Consider the following 21,167-nt stretch of genomic DNA (forward strand, 5'->3'; position numbering starts at 1 on the left):
TTTCAGGGATGTACTTAGGATATTCTGATTTGGCTTTCTTTCTCTTGGCATGGAACACCCTACATGCAGGGCCCAGAGCTCTCATTTCTTTCTGAACTCCCACAGCACTCAGGATCTGAAACACATGGGGTTCCATATAACCTTGTCCAATGCCTGGTTCAACCTCAGTTTCCCAGATTCCCAACTTAGAGCTCTATCCACCACACCCACTACTTTGTTACCCTTAAAATCTGATGAACACAGGGTCCCAGACATGAGAGGTTGACACATTGTGCAAACAATGATGGGCAGCCTAAAGTAAGTACCAAGTGGTCCAGGCCTCACCGTGCTATTGATGCTGGCTAACAGCTTCCCGTTAAATTCCACCATAGAGTACACGGCCCCTTTCACTTCCTTTTCAGCCACAGTCTGTAGTTTTCCTGGGGGCAGAAAGATATGCTTGAGTCTCTTTTCTATGAGCCCATACTTTACCTAGTCAAAAAGAATCCTCTGGTTGCCCCGCTGGTACTAATTCCTGCCCCCCAAAACTACTTATCTAAAAAAAAAATCAGACTCAGTATCTAAGTGGGGTTAACCACCACCTAAAGTATGAGCCTCAAGATAATGTGCAGAGAAATCCAGTTGGTATCTAGGATCTACCCCTCATCCTGAAACTCCAGATCTGTCTCTCAAGATGGAAACCAAATCCCATTTCAGCCGTCTGATCTGAGATTTCCAAGCTCATAGTCTTTAGAGCCATCTTGGGCGGGTGTAGTGAGAAAAGAGATTAAAAAGTAAACACAGTGCTGAAGCTGGAAAGAGCACCTAAATGCCTGAGCAACCAAGTGGAAAACAAATCTAGGATCTTAATTTTCATGCCGGTTGTCACTAGATCCCCTTACCCATTGTTCACTTCTCCCACCCCTCCTTTTTTTTTTGGCCTTTCAAAGAATAGCAAAAAAAGAAAACATAAGCTAAATTTTACTTGTGTACTGTTCACATGCTCCAAAATTCAATCAGATAAAGAAGAGAACAGCTCTTTACAACAATAAACCCAAGTTCTTCTACTGCTTAACTGAGGTTCTCTAAAACCTCACAATGGCTTTCTGACTTTCTCAGCATTTCACATTCCTCAGAAACTGAAGACCGTGCCCACTTACCATCTGAATACTGAAAGACCACAATGCGACCCTGCTTGGGCTCTGCCTCTTCAGGATACACCATTGCTGTGCCCACAATGAAGTAAGTGTTGGGGTCTTTGCCCAGTTTGCAGGAGACCAGGCTGAGGGCATATTCATTCTGCAGAAACTGGTGAGCATGAAGCACTAAATAGAGTAGAGAGAGGACTATGTGATGATAAGTTGCCCACATCTGCATGCACACCTAACCCCATATTTCTGTGAGGCCTGCGGCTTAGGCAGTGACAAAGTGTGTGCCACCTGCTGTCCCTATCTCATCAGATTATCCATGCCCCACCAGCCTAAGCTGACGAGAGGATGTCCAGCCCTCCAAACTCACTGCCATTTCAGAGTTCCCGTCCCTCCTTTCTGCTCCTCCTAGGATGGTCTGCCACAATTTGTCAGGCTTTGGACTGTTCAAGAGCCCAGAACAGCCTGGATTAGCGAGGACATAGATAAAAATGACCGAAAGAGCTCATGTGCACCTTCAAAGGTGTGTTGGTCAATGATAAGTAGGTTGTGCACCTCCACCTCTTCTCCAAAGGAGGTCTCATGAGGAGCTGTACTGCTGGAGAATAGCTTGCTGGAGCTGACACTGCTGGACAGAGCCTGCGAACAGAGAGAATGCACATCATCCTTCTCATAAGCAGAAGCTTTGAGACATCATTGTGAAGGGACCCGTCTGATGGGGAACACAGAGGTTGCAGCTAGCCAAGAACTCTGATGGCTGACAGCTCAAGAAGCCTAAGGAAGAGTGCTCCAGAGGAGGCATGTAGCTGAAACATCAATCCAAAACACAGTGAAAATCTAAGGGTAATTAAAGACTAAACAGTGATGTTGCAAGTCAAGCAAGCACAGCTAAAAGGGAACTCAGGTGACCTTAATAAAGGGACAGACTCCACTACCCTCAGTGGAAAGAGGAGGGGGGCACTTCAAATAAAAACAAAAGCCATGAAGACTTCAACTCTGGACTACAGGGGGAGGTCCTATGGCAGATGTCTGGGAACAAGAAAGGCAGAGAATACATGGAATAAAATGACCAGCTGGTATCTCCACTGAGCCTAGAATGCGTAGCTCCAGACTGTCCTGTTATCCGCCTCATTCTGCAGATGAGAAGTTGAAATTTAAGCTTTCCCAAGGTCACACAGCTAGCAACAAACCTAGAAGCCAGGCACAGTGGTTCATGCTTGTAATCCCAGCATTTTGGGAGGTCAAGGCGGGAAGATCACGAAGTCAGGAATTCGAGACCAGCCTGGCCAACACAGTGAAACCCTGTCTCTACTCAAAATACAAAAATTAGCTCAGCATGGTTGTGGGCACCTGTAATCCCAGCTACTTGGGAGGCTGAGGCAGAAGAATTGCTTGAACCCGGGAGGTGGAGGTTTCAGTGAGCTGAGATCATGACACTGCACTCCAGCCTGGGTGACAGAGCAAGACTCAAAGAAAAAAAAAAAAAAAAACCTGGATGCCAGTTCTGTCGGACTCTAAACCCCATGCTCCTCCCTATTCTACTACTCTGCCCCCAATCACACATACCCTACAAAGAACCCAAATTGATGGTGACAGAAAAGAAATTATTCATGCTGCAAGGCCACCAAGTAGCAACTATTTTTCATAAATAAACTTTTATAGAAGCTAGCTATGCCTACCTGTTGCCTGTAGCTGCTTTTAGGCTACAATGGCAAAGTTGAACAGTTAGTTGTAACTGAGACCACATTGCCTACAAAGCTGAAAGCCTTTACTACCTGGCCTTTACAGAAAGCTTGCCTACTCTAATGTCATATTTCTTTGTCCACTGCCCTTACCTGGGTGCTTGCACTGGGCCTCAAAGCTGTTGTGCCCCCACTCGTGTCTTGGACTTCAATGCGGCTGGAGAGGACCCCGAAACATTGGGATACTTCCTGGTAGCAGATCTTCCTGTAGAACAAGTATGGAACAACAGTGTCACTTAGAAAGTCAGAAGTGTCCTACACCAACTCCCACACCCCACTCTCCCACCCTGGGGCTCACCTCGGAGACTCATAGAGGGGAACTGTGCGAATGTGCAGCTTCTGGATCTCATCAATGGTGCCGATGGTAAGGGTGCTATTGTTGGCAAGCGCCAGGCTGGAAAGAAGTGTCTGGGTTTAGACTGAGGAGACTCAAGGAAAGCAAACATTCTATGAGGCAACTCCACACAGGAAGAAAAACAAGGCAGAATTACACCAGCTTTGACTCCATGCTAAACATCACCTGGAGAGACAATTCTGATTCCTGGTCCCATTCACAAAATACTCTTATTTAATTAGTCTGGGTGAGCCTAAACTGGTATTTTTAACAGTTTTCCATTTAATGATAATGTGCGGCCAGTTAAAAATTAAAATTAGGAACGATCCAAGATGGCCGATCGCTAACATCCCGGGATTGCAGCTCTCAGGGAAGGCGCGGAGAACTAGAGGACGCCACACTTTCAGACAAAGTCTGGTCGCTCAAGGAGCAGAAGATCCCCCAGTGGTGGAAACACACGAGTCACCAGCGCAACTCTCGTGGTCGGCGCAGCGGTTCCGCCGGCACCTCGACGCGGCAGCGCTAGGCACAGAGTAAACTACTACGGAAACAAGAAGGAAGCCCGACAGGGGAATCCTGGGCAGAAAAGCACCATCAGTTTTAACGCCGCTGCTCTGGCCCTGGGAACTAACAACCTGGACGTCCACTCAAGAGACCTAATCTGAAAGTTGGTAATTTCAAAGACTACAGGAGGATAAATTTACAATGACGGGAAGAAACCAGCATAAAAAAGCTGAGAATACTCAAAGTCAGAACGCCTCTCCCTCTAAAGATGATCACAGTTCCACATCAACAATGGAACAAGGCTTGATGGAGAACGAGCGCCTCCTGATGACAGAATCACTCTTCAAGGAATGGATAATAACAAACTTCAGTGAGTTAAAAGAACATGTTGTAGCCCAACGTAAAGAAACTAGGAACTTTGAAAAAAGGTTTGATGAAATCCTATTGAGAACAGACAACTTAGAGAGGAGTATGAGTGAATTAATGGAACTGAAGAATACAATACAGGAACTCCGAGAAGTATGCACAGGTTTAAATACTCGAATTGTTCAAGCAGAAGAAGGGATATCAGAGGTCAAAGTCCAACTTAATGAAATAAAACGTGAAGAAAAGATTAGAGAAAAAAGGATAAAAAGGAATGAGCAAAGTCTCCAAGAAATGTGGGACTATGTGAAAAGACCAAATTTACGTTTGATAGGTGTACCTGAATGCGACGGAGAGAATGAATCCAAGCTGGAAAATACCCTTCAGGATATTATTCAGGAAAAATTTCCTAAACTAGCAAAGCAGGTCAACATTCAACCCCAGGTAATACAGAGAACACCACAAAGATATTCTTCAAGAAGAGCAACCCCAAGGCACATAATCGTTAGATTCACCAGGGTTGAAACGAAGGAGAGGATACTAAGGGCAGCCAGAGAGAAAGGTCAGATTACCCACAAAGGCAAGCCTATCAGACTTACAGCAGATCTCTTGGCAGAAACTCTACAGGCCAGAAGAGAGTGGGGGCCAATATTCAACATCCTCAAAGAACAGAACCTTCAGCCCAGAATTTCATATCCAGCCAAACTAAGCTTCACAACTGAAGGAAAAATAAAATCTTTTATGAACAAGCAAGAACTCAGAGATTTTATTACCACCAGGCCTGCTTTACAAGAGCTTCTGAAAGAAGCATTACACACAGAAAGAAACAACCAGTATTAGCCTTTCTAAAAATATACCAAAAAGTAAAGAGCACCAACATAAAGAAGAATTTATACCAACAAATGGATAAAACAGCCAGTCAACATCAAATGGCAGTAACCCTAAATTTAAATTGACTGAATTCCCAAACAAAAGACACAGCCAAAACCCAACGGCATGTTACATCCAGACCTGTTTCACATGCAAGGATACACAAAGACTCAAAACGACGGGATGGAGAAAGATTTACCAACCAAATGGAGAGCAAAAATAAATAATAAATAAATAAAAAGCAGGAGCTGCAATTCTCGTATCGGATAAAATAGATTTTAAAGCAACAAAGATATAGTGGTAAAAGGATCAATGCAACAACAAGAGCTAACGATCCTAACACCCAGATAGGAACTTAGATTCAATGAGACAGAAAATTAATAAGGATATCAAGGACTCCAACTCAGATCCGGAACAAGTAAACTTAATAAATATTTATAGAGCTCTCCACTTCAAATACACAAAATATACATTCTTGTCAATACCACATCACACCTACCCATTAGTTTAAATGAAACATTGATTGGCCATTATTAATACCCAATTTTTTTCAAAATAAAGCAATATTTCCATTTACTCTCCCTCTTTCTTCCTCTCCTTTACTTATTATTATTATTATTATTTTTTCTTTCCTTCTCTCAAAAAAAAAGAAATCAACTTGTAAACCTCTAGATCCAGGTTGGCAATGTCTCTTTCACTGCTTGATTTCCTTTCTTCCCTTCCCTCCCTCCCTCCCCGCTTCCTCCCTTCCTTCCTTCCTTCCTCCCTACCGTCCTTATTCCCTTCCTTCCTGCCTTCCTCCCCCCGCCAAAAAAATTAATTAATTAATTAATTAATTAATTAAAATTAATATTAAAATAAAGCGTTGCTCCAGAATAGTGACTTTCAAACTACTGCCTGCTGTAGGGCTTGTTAACACAGTCTGCTGGGCCCCCATCCAGACTTTCTGATTCTGTCTGTGAGTCAGGGTGGGACCTGAGAATCTGCATTTCTTTCTTTTTGTTGAGACAGAGTCTCGGCTCTGTTACCCAGACCGGAGTGCAGTGAGGCAATCTCAGTTCACTGCAACCTCCACCTCCCAGTTTCTTTCTTTTTTTTTGAGACAGTCTTGCTTCTGTCACCCAGGCTGGAGTGCAACAGCACAATCTTGGATCACTGCAACCTCTGCCTCCTGGGTTCAAGCAATTCTCTTGCCTAAGCCTCCCGAGTAGCTGGGATTACAGGTGCACACCACCACACCCGGCTAACTTTTGTATTTTTAGTAGACGTGGGGTTTCACCATATTGGCCAGACTGGTCTCGAACTCCTGACCTCAGGTGATCCACCCGCCTCAACTGGGCAAGGCTGGGATTACAGGCACAAGCCACCACGCCCAGCAACCTTCTTTGAATCTCCTGCCTCAGCCTCCCAAGTAGCTAGGATTACAGGCACATGCAACCACTCCCAGTTTGTATTTTTAGTAGAGACAAGGTTTCACCATGTTGGCCAGGCTGATCTTGAACTCCTGACCTCAAAGGGTCCTCCTGCCTCAGCCTCTCAAGGTGTTGGGGCTATAGTCGTGAGTCACTGTGCCTGGCCAGAGAATCTGCATTTCTAACAAATTCCCAACTAGTGCTGTAGCTTCTGGTTGGGGCCACCCTTTGAGAACTCCTGCTCTAGAGAGACACAAAATGATCTCTAAATTAGGGGTTATGAAACAATCATTTGAATCACCTCAGTTCTGAAAATACAGATTCCAGAGCTCAACCTCAGACCTACTGAATCAGACTCTGAAAAGGATTCCAAAAACCCTGTAGTTTAAAAAACTTCCCATGTTTCTATTGGGTAGCCAGATTTAAGAACCTCTGCACTAGCTGTACTTCCCACTCATTTACTGACTTTGACAATGGAAAAAGGCTTTGAGGTAAGGGTTTGAGGAAAACATGATGCCCTCAATCAGTAGCTCTCATTAAATAAGGAAAAAGAGACTCACCTGTCAGGATAGCCATCCGAATTGAGAGGACACATGTAGTTCACTTCCTTGAGGTTGACGTTTGAGAAGACCAATTTGTGGTTGCTGCTATAGATGACAGTGGGGCGGTCAGAGCAAGCAAAGACGTTGGTGGTAGAAAGAGAACGGAAAGTCCTCAATACAGTGGGCTGGGTGCCTAGAGTCACCTTCTTACGATCGCTCAACAGACCTACAGAGAGAACGACATCAGGAGAAAGGAAGAAAGAAAACAGGACAAACAGCTGGCCTGTGAAAGTTCAAAAGCAGAACCCTAGAACTAAGAGTTCTGGGTAATTCGAATACTCTGTTTTTGAAAGAGTCCCTCACTCTTTTCTATGCTCACCTGTCTCAATATTGAGCCCAAAGTAGAAAAGTGCTCCGTCTCCCAAGGCACAAAGGAGGTAGTGGCTACTCTCAAAGGTGGTCATCAGGATGGAGCGAGGAATTATCTCTGTGGGAAATGGGGACGTTATGTTCTTGTTCCACATTTTGACTCTGATCCCAACGAGGTCACTAAATGACACATACCTCCACCCAGCATCTCCTTGTGCAGTAGTTCGAAAGAAGGCAGCTTTAAAATACGAGCCGAGATGTCTGTCCAGAGGCCAATGGCACAAAGAGGGGACAGTCCATTGCTGTCCCCTAATGGGGTGATGTCCAAGCAGGCCACTTCATGTTCCATCTCTGTGTGGCTGAACAAAGAATATGGCAGAAGAGGGACTCCAAGTATCAAAGAAGTCCTAGAGAAAAGAGGAGAAAAGCAAGCAGACAAAAAAACACACATACCTGATCTGCCGGAGCTCCTGAGGATGGATCTGCAGGTAGTAGAGGGCCCTGCCCACAGCCACCACCACCTGGCTGCTGTTGCAGGAGGCCACACTGATATTCTTGGCCTGAGGCTCCTTCCATTCACTGACCAGAGCTTTGGGTTCTTGAGAGACCAACCTCACCGATGCTGAAGTGATCTAGATAAAGAGCAGACAGCAGATGTCTCCAAGCATCTGCCAGGATCCACACAGGAGTGGAAAGGTGGTAAATGCAGCTCTAATAGAGCCCTACAAATAAGCTACATGAGGCTTCTACGTTCTATTCCCTAAAGTCCTGCTAATGATTACAAGAAATACCATTTTTGGGAGAACGCCTGAAGGAGGCTGGCTTAAGTAGCTTACAGCTTACAAACCTACAGCCAAGGGAAAAAAGGCCTATTTCATTCTAATTGAGGCTTACTCGGGTAATGCAAACTGCATCCTATGGGAAAGTATAAATAGAGTAAGATCTTGTGACCATCAGCAGTCTTTCTTTTTTTTTTGAGACGGAGTGTCACTCTGTCAGCCAGGCTGGAGTGCAGTGGCTAAATCTCGGTTCACCACAACCTCCACCTCCCAGGTTCAAGCTATTCTCCTGCCTCAGCCTCCCAAGTAGCTGGGATTACAGGCACGTGCCACCACACCCGGCTAGTTTTTGTATTTTGAGTAGAGACGGGGTTTCACCATGTTGGCCAGGCTGGTCTTGAACTACTGACCTCATAATCCACCCGCCTCAGCCTCCCAAAGGACTGGGATTACAGGCTTGAACCACTGCACCTGGCTGTGACTGCCAGTCTTAACAGTTTTTCTCAACCCCCAAATCAAACCTCTAAAATATCTAAGTTCTTTACTGTGTATGAGCCATTTAAATTATTTAAAGTTCCTCAGTAAAGGTTACAAAATTGTACAGAAATATATTTTATAAATTTATCACTGAAATAAAACAGGAAGTAGGCTGGTGACACTGTTACCTATTGATTCATCTTACCTAGCATGATTGAGTTTATATTTAAGGTTGAAAGCTCTTTAATAATAGATAGGTGAGCTGGTGCCAGTCTTCAGGCCAAAAGTTAGATAACACTGACAAAGCAATGACTCAGTATCTGGGCACGTCCCATACTTGGTCTGCAAACCGACAGAACTTTCCCTCCGGTTTTACCAATCTACCACTGCCAGGTGGCTAAAAGGAAGACTAGGTGGATAAAAAGATGGAGACAGTTCATTAATCCTCAGGCACTCCAGTGCTCTGCCCACCACTGGCAAGACAGACCCTGGCCATACAGAGAAGAACAGCTCAGAAGGTAAGGAGGGAGTGAAAAAAGCTGAAGGATATCAGAGTCACTCCAAACTTCAAAAAATTGCTGGGTGTCAGAAATGAGGCTCTTGTGGATAACAAATGCCAGAAGGCTATCTGGCCCCATATCACGGACAGACTGAAAATAATGAACAGAATAGGGTAAGCTTCGGTTATAATTAATATGTGGAAAGGGTTGCCAAGAGCCATATTGGATGATAGCATCATGACTAATTTTTTCTTTTTTTGTGCTTTTTGGTATTTTCAAATTTTACAATAAGCATGTATCACTATTTTAACAAGGGGGAAAAAATCTGAGGTCTCGAAAGATATAATTAGTGCTAAAACAGGATCCAAAACTGTATTTTTATATTTCTATATAAAATAATCCAAGTCTATAAAAGAAAATGTAAATAAATACACATACATTTGCAAAAGAAAAATAAAGCTGTAAGGAGCAACTCTAAAGTTAAGAGCTGTGATCTCTGAGTAGTGGGTTATCTGTAATTTTTTCCCCTTAGAATTTTTACATTATTTTTGGAGTCATAAAAATTGGTTGTTTTAAAATCCAGTGGTGCTCTGTACTACACTCTAGGTCAATTCAAGTACACAGTTACACCTGCCCCTTTCTCAGTTATCACCTGGATAAGCTGCTGATGAGCCACGTTGCCACAGAAGAAAGTCTGCTGATCATCCACAAAACCCATCAGTTCGGTTTCTTCTACCTCCTCTCCATTTAACATGAGAACTCTGCAGCAGAACGGAGGGCCTGGGTCAGCCTGGGACCAGCTTCCCCACCTCACGATCTTCTCACCAGCACCTACAGGTGGCACTAGACCCATCCTTACCTTGTCTGGCCCACAAAAGAGAGCACCAAAGTGTCATCAGTCTCACGATTAGGGTCAGACCGCAGTGGCCATAATCCTGGAACAAGGACCAAGGATTCAGATACACAGGACAAATCAACACTTAGCATGCACATCTATGGAGAGGGCAGGCCAGGCGCAGTGGTTTATGTCTGTAATCTCAACACTTGAAAAGGCCAAGGCAGGAGGATCGCTTGGGACCAGGAGTTCAAGACCAGCCTGGGCAAAATTGTGAGACCTCAGGTCTGCTACAAATACAAAAGAACTTGCTAGGTGTGGTGGCACAAGACTTCAGTCCCAGCTACATGGGAGGCTGAAGAGGGAGGAAGACGCTTCAGCTATGATCATGACATTGCACTCCAGCCTGGGGGCACAGCAAGATCGTCTCCAAAAAAAGTATATATATGGACAGAGCAGCCAGACACCACTGGAAAGACTGGAACTTGCAGTCCTGAGCTGAAGCCCCCTCTCTGTTCTTGCTCCTTCTTGGCTTTAAGATTCTTAAAAAGTTAGATAATTTTAAACCATTTTGGGTCTCATATTTTAAATTTTGGATTGGATTATATACATTTCCATTACACAAACTATCCTATCTATCTCGGAGTCTTGCTCTATTTCAACTATCTATCTATTACAGAGTCTTGCTCTGTTGCATCTATCTATCTATTATGGAGTCTTGGTCTGTTGCCCAGGCTGGAGTGCAGTGGCGCAATCTTGGCTCACCGCAACTTCTGCCTTCCAAGTTCAAGCAATTCTCTTGCCCCTCAGCGTCTCAAGTAGCTGGGATAGGGAGGTGCCACCACAACCTGATAATTTTATTTTTAGTAGATACGTTTACCATGTTAGCCAGAATGGGCTCGAATTCCTCATGATCTGCCTGCCTTGGCCTCCCAAAGCGATGAGATTACAGGCATGAACCACTGCGCCTGGCCTAAATTTATTTTTTAAAACCACACAGAAAAGTCTTATTTCCGTATTTCCCTCCAATCCATCCCCCAAACAAGTAATCAATAAAGGCATCTTGTCTAGCCTTCTAGTAAAGAGATGGGGTGTGGGGGGGGGTCTTGCTATGTTGCTCCAGGCTGGCCTCAATCTCCTGGGCTCAAGTGATCCTCCTGCCTCAGCCTCCTAAATAGTGAGGACTTCAGGCGCACCACATAATATCAAGCTGTATTTTTTTTTAATTTAAGGACACAGGTATTACAAGCAAATACAAACATAAAATAGTCTATCATAAACTATTTGGCACCTTGTTCTCTTGTTTCACAATATATGCTCAAAGCCCTTATCAGAACACAGCACTGAATTATGCAAATTATTTATCTACACAATTACCATTAAATTATGAAGATTAACAAATCCCTACTCGTGACATTTATTCAGTATTTTGCTATAACATATAATGCCACAAGGAATAAACTTGTATTTTTATGTCATATGACCTTTATACATATGAAGGTCAAGTAGAGGCTCAGAACTGGGACTGCTAGGTAAATCACTACATGCAGTTTTTGATTTTACCCAATTCCCTTCTGTAGAGGATGCACAAGCACGTTTATTTTCTCACAGCCTGACCAACATAACATGTGGTCAAACTTCTGGATTTTGGTCAACTAGTAAAGGAGAGTATTGCTGTTTGGTGCTAATGTACATTTCTCAGGCCTATTGCCTGTCCATTCATGTCCTTTTCTAGTTTGGGGATAGAAAACTTAGTGATCTTTCTGGGAATTTCTTATAAATTAGGAAGACTGGGCCTCTTGTCTATAAGATGAAGTACAGAATATTTTTATCTGGTTTGTCATTTCTTCTGACTTAGCTAGTAGTGTTTTGTCTTTGCAATCAAGTGTTTTATTTTTATATAGTTGAATTAATCAATCTTTCTTTTTGGCTTCTGTACTTAGTCATAGTTATGGCTTCATTTTTTACATTAAGTTTTTCATCCATGCAGATTCTAGCCAAGTATACATTTGGCAGTATGAATCCAAACTTGTCTTTTCCCAAATGACTACCAGTTATCCCCAAAACACCACTGATTAAGTCCCAACTTTAGGCCAGGCATAGTGGCTCATGCCTATCATTACAGCACTTTGGAAGCTCAAGGAGGGAGGATCACTTGAGCCCAGGAGTTTGAAACCAGCCTGGGCAACATAGGGAGACACTGTCTCTACCCAAAAAAAAAAAAAAAAAATTAGCCAGGTGTGGTGGTGCATGGCTGGAGTCCCAGCTACTGGGAGGCTGAGACGGGTCATCACTTGAGCCCAGGAGGTTGAGGCTATAGTAAGCCATGATCAGGCCATGGTACTCCAGCCTGGGTGACAGAGTAAGACCCTATCTCAAAAAATGAATAAATAAAAATAAAAATTTTAAAAGTCCCAACTTTACTCACTAAACTGAGAAACCACCACTATCATATACCAAATTTCCGCATGTAATTATATCATTTCTGGACTTCTGAATCCACCCATCAGACTCTGCCTATTTGTCACTAATACTACACTTCTAATTATAGAAGCTTAATAGTATGTTTTAGTATCTGGTAGGGCTAACCTGTCTTCCTGCTCTTTTTAAAGTTTTCTTGGTTATGCCTGCTTCTTCCTTTTTCCATTTGGACTTGTCTAAGTCAAGGAAAAAATGTATAGATACTGAGGTACGTCAAATATAAGTCAAAGAGAGAAAAGGTTTATAATCTTGATTTGCAGAACTTGGTGTGTCTTTTTCATTTGATCAACTTGTTCTTTTCATCCTTCAGGAGTATCTTTAAGTTTTCCTTATTTAGGCTTTGCACAATTTTGTTAAATGTACTCCTTGGTACTTTATCTTTTTCTTGTTACTGTGTATTGCCCCCTTTCCTCTACTATACTTTCTAACTGACTGTGTTTACATGAAAGCTATTTATTTCAGTACATCATTTTATAATGTAAAAATTCACCTTAGTGAATTTTTATTGTCTATAGTTTTTTAGTTGATTATCTTGAGTTTTGTAGTTTTATGATCTCTTCCTTTACAATTTCATATACTTCGGTATCTTTTTTTTTTTTTTTTTTGCGACTGGAGTCTCACTATGTGGCCCAGACTGGAGTGCAGTGGTGTAATCTTGGCTCACTGCAACCTCCACCTCCCAGGTTCAAGTGCTTCTCCTGCCTTAGCCTCCCCAGTAGGTGGGATTACAGGTGCCTGCCACCAAGCCTGGCTAATTTTTTGTATTTTTAGTCCACCACGCCTGGCTAATTTTTTGTATTTTTAGTAGAGACAGAGTTTCACCATGTTGGCCAGGCTGGTCTCGAACTCCTGAAATCAAGTGATCCACCCACCTTGGCCTCCCCAGGTGCTGGGATTACAAGAGTTGGTCAACGTGCCCAGTCATACTTCTATTTCTTTATTCACCTTTTCCCATACTTTTATTTTTTATATATTTTTAATTGGAATGGGATCCTGCTATGTTGCCCAGACTGGTCTCAAACTCCTGGATTCAAGCGATCCTCCTGCCTCAGTCTCCCAAGTGGCTGGGACTACACACAGGCACCACTGCACAAGCCTTTAGAATTACTCTTTTAAAAAGATGTGCCTCCTATATACAACTTTGAGGTGGTTTTGCTTTATGATTTAATCTGATTATGTTGTCCTCAAACAGGACACTTATATTTACTGACATGATAGATACATTCCATATCAATTGTCATATCATTTTAGGTTACTTTTACACATTGTAAATGTCTTTCATTGTGTATCCTTTCTCTCTCTCTTTTTTTTTTTTTTTTTTTTTTTGTGAGACAAGGTCTCTCTCTGTCGCCTAGGCTGTAGTGCAGTGGCACAATCATGGCTAACTACAGCCTCAAACTCCTAGGCACAAGTGATCGTCCACTTCAACTAGAACCAAGTAGCTGGAACCATAGGCGTGCACCATCACACCTAGCTAATTTTTAATTTTTTTTTTTTATGGAGATGAAGTCTATGTTGCCAAGGCTGGTCTCAAACTCCTGAGCTCAAGCGATCCTTCCATCTTGGCCTCCCAAAGTGCTGTAATGACAGGCATGAGCCACACCACGTCGTCTAGCCCCTGATCTTTTTTTTTTTTTAATTAAAATTCTCCTGGAATTTAGCGACTATAATATCCTCAGTCTCCCCTTTCTGAATTCTATCAGTTCCCTGATATAAATAACATTTAATTTATAATCTTTTCATCCCCAACTCCTCTATTCCAGTACCAATTTTTAACAGTAGTTTCTTTTTTTTTTTAAGTTCACTGTTTTACTTTCAGATATGTTTAAGTTTCTGATCTGTTGTTAAGAGTTTCACTCTAGGCCGCATGGTGGCTCACGCCTGTAATCCCAGCACTTTGGGAGGCCAAGGCGGGTGGATCACCTGAGGTCAGGAGTTCAAGACCAGCCTAGCCAAGATGGTGAAACCCCATCTCTAATTAAAAAAAAAGAAAAAAAACTTTCACTCTTCACTTGATCTGCTTTCTTCTAGCTCCCACCAAAATGCCTTCACAACATGTGACGAGGCCAAAGTCACTCAAATAAGATCTGCATCTTATGTCCACCAAAAGGCTACCTTTGATGCCTGGTAAGTCAATGCTGGCATGCTCGTGAATTCCAATTCCATTCCGAATGATCCGCAAGGAACCTTCCTTGAAAGCCCCAGAGCAAGTGACCAGCTGCAATTAGAGAAAACATTTCTAAGGAACACCCTCAAGAGACTAGGCCAGTCATACTAATGCCCAGAAAGTAAACATGGTATAACTAAATCCAAAAACCTTTATTGTGGGGCTAGGTGTGAGGACGCAGACTTGGCAGAGGCTGATTTCCAAAGTCTTTCAAATTTATGAGCAGATAGACCATTCTAGTCCAGGAAGCAAAAAGCTTCTACCACTGCTCCTAGCAAGCTTGCTTAGATCCTTGAGACCCAGTTTACTAGAATGAGCACAGGATTTGGAGTTAGATACATCTGCCATTTATTAGTTAGGTAGACTCTGGAAAAAGTTACTTAATCTTTCTCAGCCCTAACTTTCCTCATTTCTAAGATAGCCAAAAATCCCTGTCTAAGGTACTGGTGTGATTAGAGATAATGTATATAAAGTGCCTGGCAGACCAAGATAGGCATTCAATAAACAGTAGCTATCCTTGTATCACTGGGATTCACAAGAGGGCTCTTAAAAGTATTTTCAGTGCACCCTCCCCATTCTAGATAAGCATATCTAGGAGGACACAGTTTGAGTGGGCATACCAATCATCCGCTTTCAGGATGCCCCTTACCTGCCCCTGCCCCTGCCTCTCCAGGTCCACCACACACATATCCACAATGGGTCCTAGGTTAGTGAAGGTTTCCATGGCCACTACGTAGGAGCCTTGTTCATTACTGTCAACGTTGAGCTAAGACGAAAGAACAATGTTAGTTTTGGAACACCCTAACAGACTATCCAAAACAGATGGTTATTATCCAAAAGAAACTCTTGATACTGCTAGATCTGCCATTCTTGTGTTCGAAGGGATGATTCCAGAAGGGGACTGCTAAGGAATATGGTTGTCCTACAAGTGACCCATTAATCAACCAAGGATTGCTGACCTAGAGTCCCATGAATGGATTTCAAGAAGTAGCGAATGTTTGAAAATAAATGTCAAATGTTTGCATGTATTCTTCTGCAGAGAAGGTCCGAAGTTTTCATATTCTAGAAGAGGTCCATTACATTAGCTATGACCTATTTGAAGGTGGGAGCTGGGTCTTATTCATCGATGTATCCACAGCACCTAGCATCTTGCCTGGCAAATTTGCTGAATGAACCACAGTGACAAAGAGCTAGTCAGGGGTAGGATGTTAAATTAACCAAGTGGAAAGCTGGGTAAAATGGAGATTCTGAGGCACCAAACACAGGAGAAATCTGATGAAGAAACAGTGAGGACAGCAAAAAAAAAACCAGAAGCAAGTGTCTTCTCACCTTCACAAGCTGGGAGTCACCCAGGCGAGACCCGACAAACACAACACCATTATCAAGGTATGTCAAGCACTCAGCAATAGAGGTCTGAAAAAAGTCAGCAACATGAAAGAAATGAGAATGGACTCCACATGGGATCCAGACACTTCCCACACCTCAGACATCTGCTGAGAAAACTCCCAACTGCAGCTGTAATTCAGGACAGTTCTGTTTCAAATCCCCAGCTCACAATAAGCAAATGTTTCTAAATCTCTGAAGTTTGTGATTCTTCCATCTGTTGCATCCCTACACTCAGAAAAATCTGTAATTTGTCTTGCATATTCCTGCTCCAAAAGACACTGCCTAAGAATTAATATTAAACGTTTTGGGAACCTCCTCCCAGAACTGAAATCAGCAATAATCTTTTTTTTCTTCTTCTTTTTTTGAGACAAGGTCTCACTGTCACCCAGGCTGAAGTGCAGTGGTACAATCATGGCTCACTGACTTCAACCTTGACCTCCCCAGGCTAAGGTGATCCCCCCACCTCAGGCTCCCAAGTACCTGGGACTATAGGCACACACCACCCAGCTAATTTTTCTACTTTTTGTAGAGATGGGGTTTCACCATATTGCCCAGGCTAATCTTGAACTCCTGGGGCTCAAGCAATCTGCCCACCTTGGCCTCCCAAAGTGCTGGGATTACATGTTTGAGCCACTGTACCCAGCCAGATTAATCTTTATGTATCTTTTTCTGTTGCCCTTTCTTTTCCTCTTCTCACAGGCTGCTGAGGTAGATTTTCACAGGATCCTGTGAGATTCTCCAACATCTAACTCACTGAACAGTCACCTTCCACAGCAGAAACAAGAGTTTGTTGTTAGGTGTTAAGTAACGTAATTCCCAGAGTTAAGGTGTGGGACCACACAGTTGGGATCTCTAGGAACTTAAGAGAATGTTGCAGAGGAACAGGGAGAACAAGTTCTACCTCTCCCAGGAGTTCTACACGGAGATCCTTGAGAGTGACGGTGCCATCCATCTGTTCCTCCTTCTCCAAAAGCAGCATGAAAAGTCTGCCTTCCATGTCTCCCAGCAGGTATCTTGAGCCATTAGGGTCCACTCGATTGTGGCACACAATGGTACTTTGCTGTCGATGGGGAGGAAACAGTCATTAGAGAGTCAGTGTCTTCCACACCAGAAAGCAAACCCTACTAGATCACTCCCTTTACCAAACCCAGCCATTTTACTGGCAGACAAATGGCTCAGACATTACATGAAAATGAAGATAGATCCTATTCCCCGTTAATAGAAAATGGGGAGGTTTTTTATTTTGAAGATAATTTTCTGAGAAGCTCCATCAATATACCTTATGTTTCCGGATATGCTGTCATTCTGCAGGAAGATACAAATACACAGAATAGGAAGCTGCTGCCAAAATTCACTGAACTATGAATGCTACTACAAACGCTGTTATTTATTCTATCACTAATTACTCCCTACCACTGTGGCAATGCTACCACAGATGTTGTTCTTTTTTTTTTTTGAGAGACAGGGTCTTGCTATGTCACCCAGGCTAAAGTATGGTGGCTATTCACAGGTGTAATCACAGTGCACTGCAGCCTTAAACTCCTGAACTGGAGCCATCCTCCCAAGTAGCTAGGGCTACAGGGACTCACCATTGTAGCCAGCTGGATTTTGTTCTTTATTCTCAAAAAAAAAAATCATGAAGCCTTTAAGGCTTAATTTTTACGACTTGATATTCTAAGGCCTTGAAATTTTTATTACTTTTTCAGTCTATATGATTTACCAGTATATTACTTTATATGACTTGAGTCCTGAAAACGTTACATTCAATGGAATTTGCCAAAACTGTCTCTTTTTTAAGTTGCCCCATGAGGTAGTTCACACCTGTAATCTTAGCTGCGTGCGAGGCTGAGACAAGAGGATCACTTGAGCCCAGGAGTTCGAGGCTGCAGTGAGCTATGATCATGCCACCACTCTGGCTCTCCAGCGTAAGCAGCAGAGTAAGACCCTATCTGTTTGAAAAAAGAAAGCTGCCCCAGCCAATGAAAAAAGCCAGCCTATTTTGATTACATCATTTATCTAAGTTAGCAAGCAAGCTCTCTGTAAGCAAATCCAGACTAATCTCTCTCTGTATTCCAATGGGCAATACAATATCTTATATATATAGTAATTTGTTTCACAGGCATCTGTGAATCTCTGTTTTGACAAATGAGAGAAAGGGAGGAGCAAGGTGAGGACAAGGAAAGAAAAGATGAAAGGAAAAAAAGGGAGAGGACCCTGCTCACCTTGATGATAGGAGGAGCAATAGCCAGATATTTGTCACCATTGTGATAGGTGATTGACTCCTGTCCAATGATGATGGCCCCTCCAAAGGGTTCTGGGACTGCAGGAAAGACAGCAAAATTAGAATGCTCAGCACTCTGGGTCTGCCAAATCAGGGGCTGGCAAGAGTACAGGTCCAGTTAGCCCCAAGGCAAACTTCAAGATCATCATTATTTTAAAAAGGACACCAAAGCCCAGGGAACATGATAGCCTTTACGAGATTCTTAGAAATTGTGAACTGCCAATATTTTTATTGCCACTCTCTGGTTTTGACCATTCCTATGGGTGGGGAGTCTTCTCCATATTCTTCTCCATGCATTCTACCATTTTTTCTTCTCAACTTCTAATCCTTTCTAAGAAAAGGATTTTACTTTTCTTTCCTGGTCTCCACTCTTGTTCCTTAGCTTAACTTCCCCCCCCATTATCAGGGCCACCATTTAGAAGAGCCAATTTTCTCTTAAGAGCTTTAAAACTTCTCTCCTGAGTGAGACAAACAATGCTGGGGCAGTTAGGAAAAGGAGTGAAGAAGCCTGGATTCTAGCCCAGACTTTGTCAATTATACAGGCATGGGCAGGTCCCTCTGGCCCTGTTTCCTCATCTATGAAGAAATCAGCTAAGCTCTATTGCTCCCTTTCAATTTTTCGCTGGTTCTTTTTTTTTTTAAAGGGGATGGGGTCTCATTATGCTGCCCAGGCTGAACTCGAACTTCTAAGCTCAAGTGAATCTCCCACCTCAGCCTCTTAAGTAGCTTGGACTATAGGTTTTGGCTTTCTTTCAGTTTTAAATGTTATACCCAGCAATAAAATAGTAAGACTCATTTCCATATGCCACTGTACAAATCAATCTCCATGTTTTATAGTCAATCCCTCCACCCAACCAAAAGGAAAGTTATACTTTTGGGGGAAGGAGTGAAAAACAGAAAATCTCAAAGACAGAAAAAAACAAAGCAGATTTTAGAGAAAGAAGACATAAAGGAGTGGTAAACACTGCACACCTTCAAAAATACTGAGCACCACACTAAAGGGCAGAGAAGGTAAGGGAGGGAACAAGAACAGGGAACTAGCCTAGCCCTGGGTGGACGCACATTTCCTAAAACTCCCAACCAACCTGCGATCACCATGGAAGCTTCAGCTTCTACATTTTCCTGTTTCCAAGGGCCCTTATTGAACTCCTTTTCTCGGAGAGACACCTCATAGGTTTTCACATGCCGCCCCTGAGGGTCCTAGCAGGGAAAGGTGAAATGGTTAGCCTTTAGGAAGAGTGAGCCTTGGGCTAAGTGAGGTGCTGAAAGGAACAAGCCACTACCACCCAGCATCTGACAGTCCTGTCATGTCAGCTCTCCTACCCTTATCCATCAGTGTACTGACAATCACCAGCTGAGCCTGGGATTAATCCCTAGGTAGACTGTGGCATCTGAGATCTACCACTCCTAACAATTCAACCAACCAACAAAGGTTTAACAATTAGAAAAATGAACTTGTCACACTGCACTAAGCACTCTAAGAGATACTGTGTGCTGGGCATGGTGGCTCAAGCCTATAATCCCAGCACTTTGGGAGGCCGAGGTGGGCGGATCACCTGAGGTGAGGAATTCAAGACCAGCCTGGCCAACATGGCATCTCTACTAAAAATACAAAAATTAGCTGGGCGTGATGGTGCAAGGCTATAGTCCAGCTACTCAAGAGGCTGAGGTGGGAGAATCACTTGAATTCAGGAGGCGGAGGTTGCAGTGAACACAGATGGCACCACTGCACTCCAGCCTGAGCCACAGAGCAAGACTCCGTCTCAGGGGAAAAAAAAAAAAAAAGATACTGTGCGTGTGCCTGTGTGCATTCCTTAGCCTCAAGAAACTTACAAAATAGCTACACGAAAACACGCATTGATAAGCTACACCTATGAGTTTTTTTTAATTGATACAATTCGTAAAAGCATTCTGATGGAATAACAGTAGGGAGAACATAACTGATTACTCCTCTAAAGTTGTCAGAACTTTCAGTCCTGCCATTGTCAACAGCATCTTCCCCACCTTTTTCTGAATCATGACTCATGTCAGTGCTGGGACTGCCAAAATCACCTTTAAGATGCTTGGTCCGGCATGATAGCTCACGCCTACCCCAGCACTTTGGGAGGCTGAGGCAGGCAGATCACGAGGTCAGGAGATTGATACCATCCTGGCCAACATGGTGAAACTCCATCTCTGCTAAAAATACAAAAATTAGCCGGGTGTGGTGGCACGCACTTGTAATCCCAGCTACTGGGGAGGCTGAGGCAAGAGAATCGCTTGAACCCGGGAGGCGGAGATTGCAGTGAGCCAAGATTACACCACCGCACTCTAGCCTGGTAACAGAGCAAGATTCTGTCTCAAAAAAAAAAAAAAAATGCTGAAGAGCAGGAATGGGGAGAAAGCTACACTCAGCCAGTGGAAGATGGCTTCCACAAAGAAGTTATGGAAGGAATTCAGCAATGTGTTTCAGTAAAGGGATCACATCTTGGTCACTGTTACAGCTCCTGAAGCATGAATACTTTTCACACAGCACACACTGAATTTTTGGCATAAAACAGGAGATAGTAATTTCTAGCTGATGAAAACATTTTCTCACCAGTGAGTAGGGTTAAGACACAATTTCACAAAAAGTTCAAGTGTGGATTTAGGCTTCTGAGACACACATGCAGAAATGAAGATCTGATTACGACTGGCAGCCCTGAGGCTGAGAACAATCAGCCTTGAATAATCAACAACATCAAAATTTTAATAGCCTAATATTTACAAAACTAAAGAACAGAGAGAAATTCTAAGTTTTTATTAGAAAAAAGATCAAACAAAATCTCTGGGTTTCAACCTTATTCAATTGAGCCTTAAACCAATAGCCTCAGAACTACAGTAACACTAAGAAATATACAAAATTACTTCAGCACTTCCAATACACAACAATGCTATCAAACTGTTTATGTGCCCATACACTCTATGTATTATCCTTCCATCATTTATTCAGCCACATGCAAATGAAATTACCTCATGC

The 21,167-nt window shown here is 43.0% G+C and overlaps 1 protein-coding gene across 2 annotated transcripts in view; it reads right to left on the bottom strand.

The window, feature by feature from the left end:
• DDB1 (damage specific DNA binding protein 1) overlaps nucleotides 1–21,167 on the bottom strand; it is a 34,828-nt gene that overhangs the window by 9,484 nt on the left and 4,177 nt on the right. For both annotated transcript variants that reach the window (XM_078341150.1, XM_054240960.2), the window contains exons 5-21: nucleotides 19,255–19,369; nucleotides 18,111–18,208; nucleotides 16,790–16,948; nucleotides 15,832–15,915; nucleotides 15,152–15,268; nucleotides 14,451–14,553; nucleotides 9,879–9,954; nucleotides 9,672–9,780; nucleotides 7,717–7,895; nucleotides 7,459–7,622; nucleotides 7,274–7,381; nucleotides 6,913–7,120; nucleotides 3,168–3,263; nucleotides 2,963–3,074; nucleotides 1,643–1,766; nucleotides 1,140–1,304; nucleotides 325–419 (exon numbers count right to left, since the gene is read on the bottom strand). In XM_078341150.1, coding sequence (XP_078197276.1) covers nucleotides 325–419; nucleotides 1,140–1,304; nucleotides 1,643–1,766; nucleotides 2,963–3,074; nucleotides 3,168–3,263; nucleotides 6,913–7,120; nucleotides 7,274–7,381; nucleotides 7,459–7,622; nucleotides 7,717–7,895; nucleotides 9,672–9,780; nucleotides 9,879–9,954; nucleotides 14,451–14,553; nucleotides 15,152–15,268; nucleotides 15,832–15,915; nucleotides 16,790–16,948; nucleotides 18,111–18,208; nucleotides 19,255–19,369 — 2,112 coding nt within the window. The remainder of the gene's footprint in view (nucleotides 1–324; nucleotides 420–1,139; nucleotides 1,305–1,642; nucleotides 1,767–2,962; nucleotides 3,075–3,167; nucleotides 3,264–6,912; nucleotides 7,121–7,273; nucleotides 7,382–7,458; nucleotides 7,623–7,716; nucleotides 7,896–9,671; nucleotides 9,781–9,878; nucleotides 9,955–14,450; nucleotides 14,554–15,151; nucleotides 15,269–15,831; nucleotides 15,916–16,789; nucleotides 16,949–18,110; nucleotides 18,209–19,254; nucleotides 19,370–21,167) is intronic.

This window comes from Callithrix jacchus, chromosome 10 (genome assembly GCF_049354715.1).
Source record: "Callithrix jacchus isolate 240 chromosome 10, calJac240_pri, whole genome shotgun sequence".
In the NCBI taxonomy this organism is placed as follows: Eukaryota; Metazoa; Chordata; class Mammalia; order Primates; family Cebidae; genus Callithrix; species Callithrix jacchus.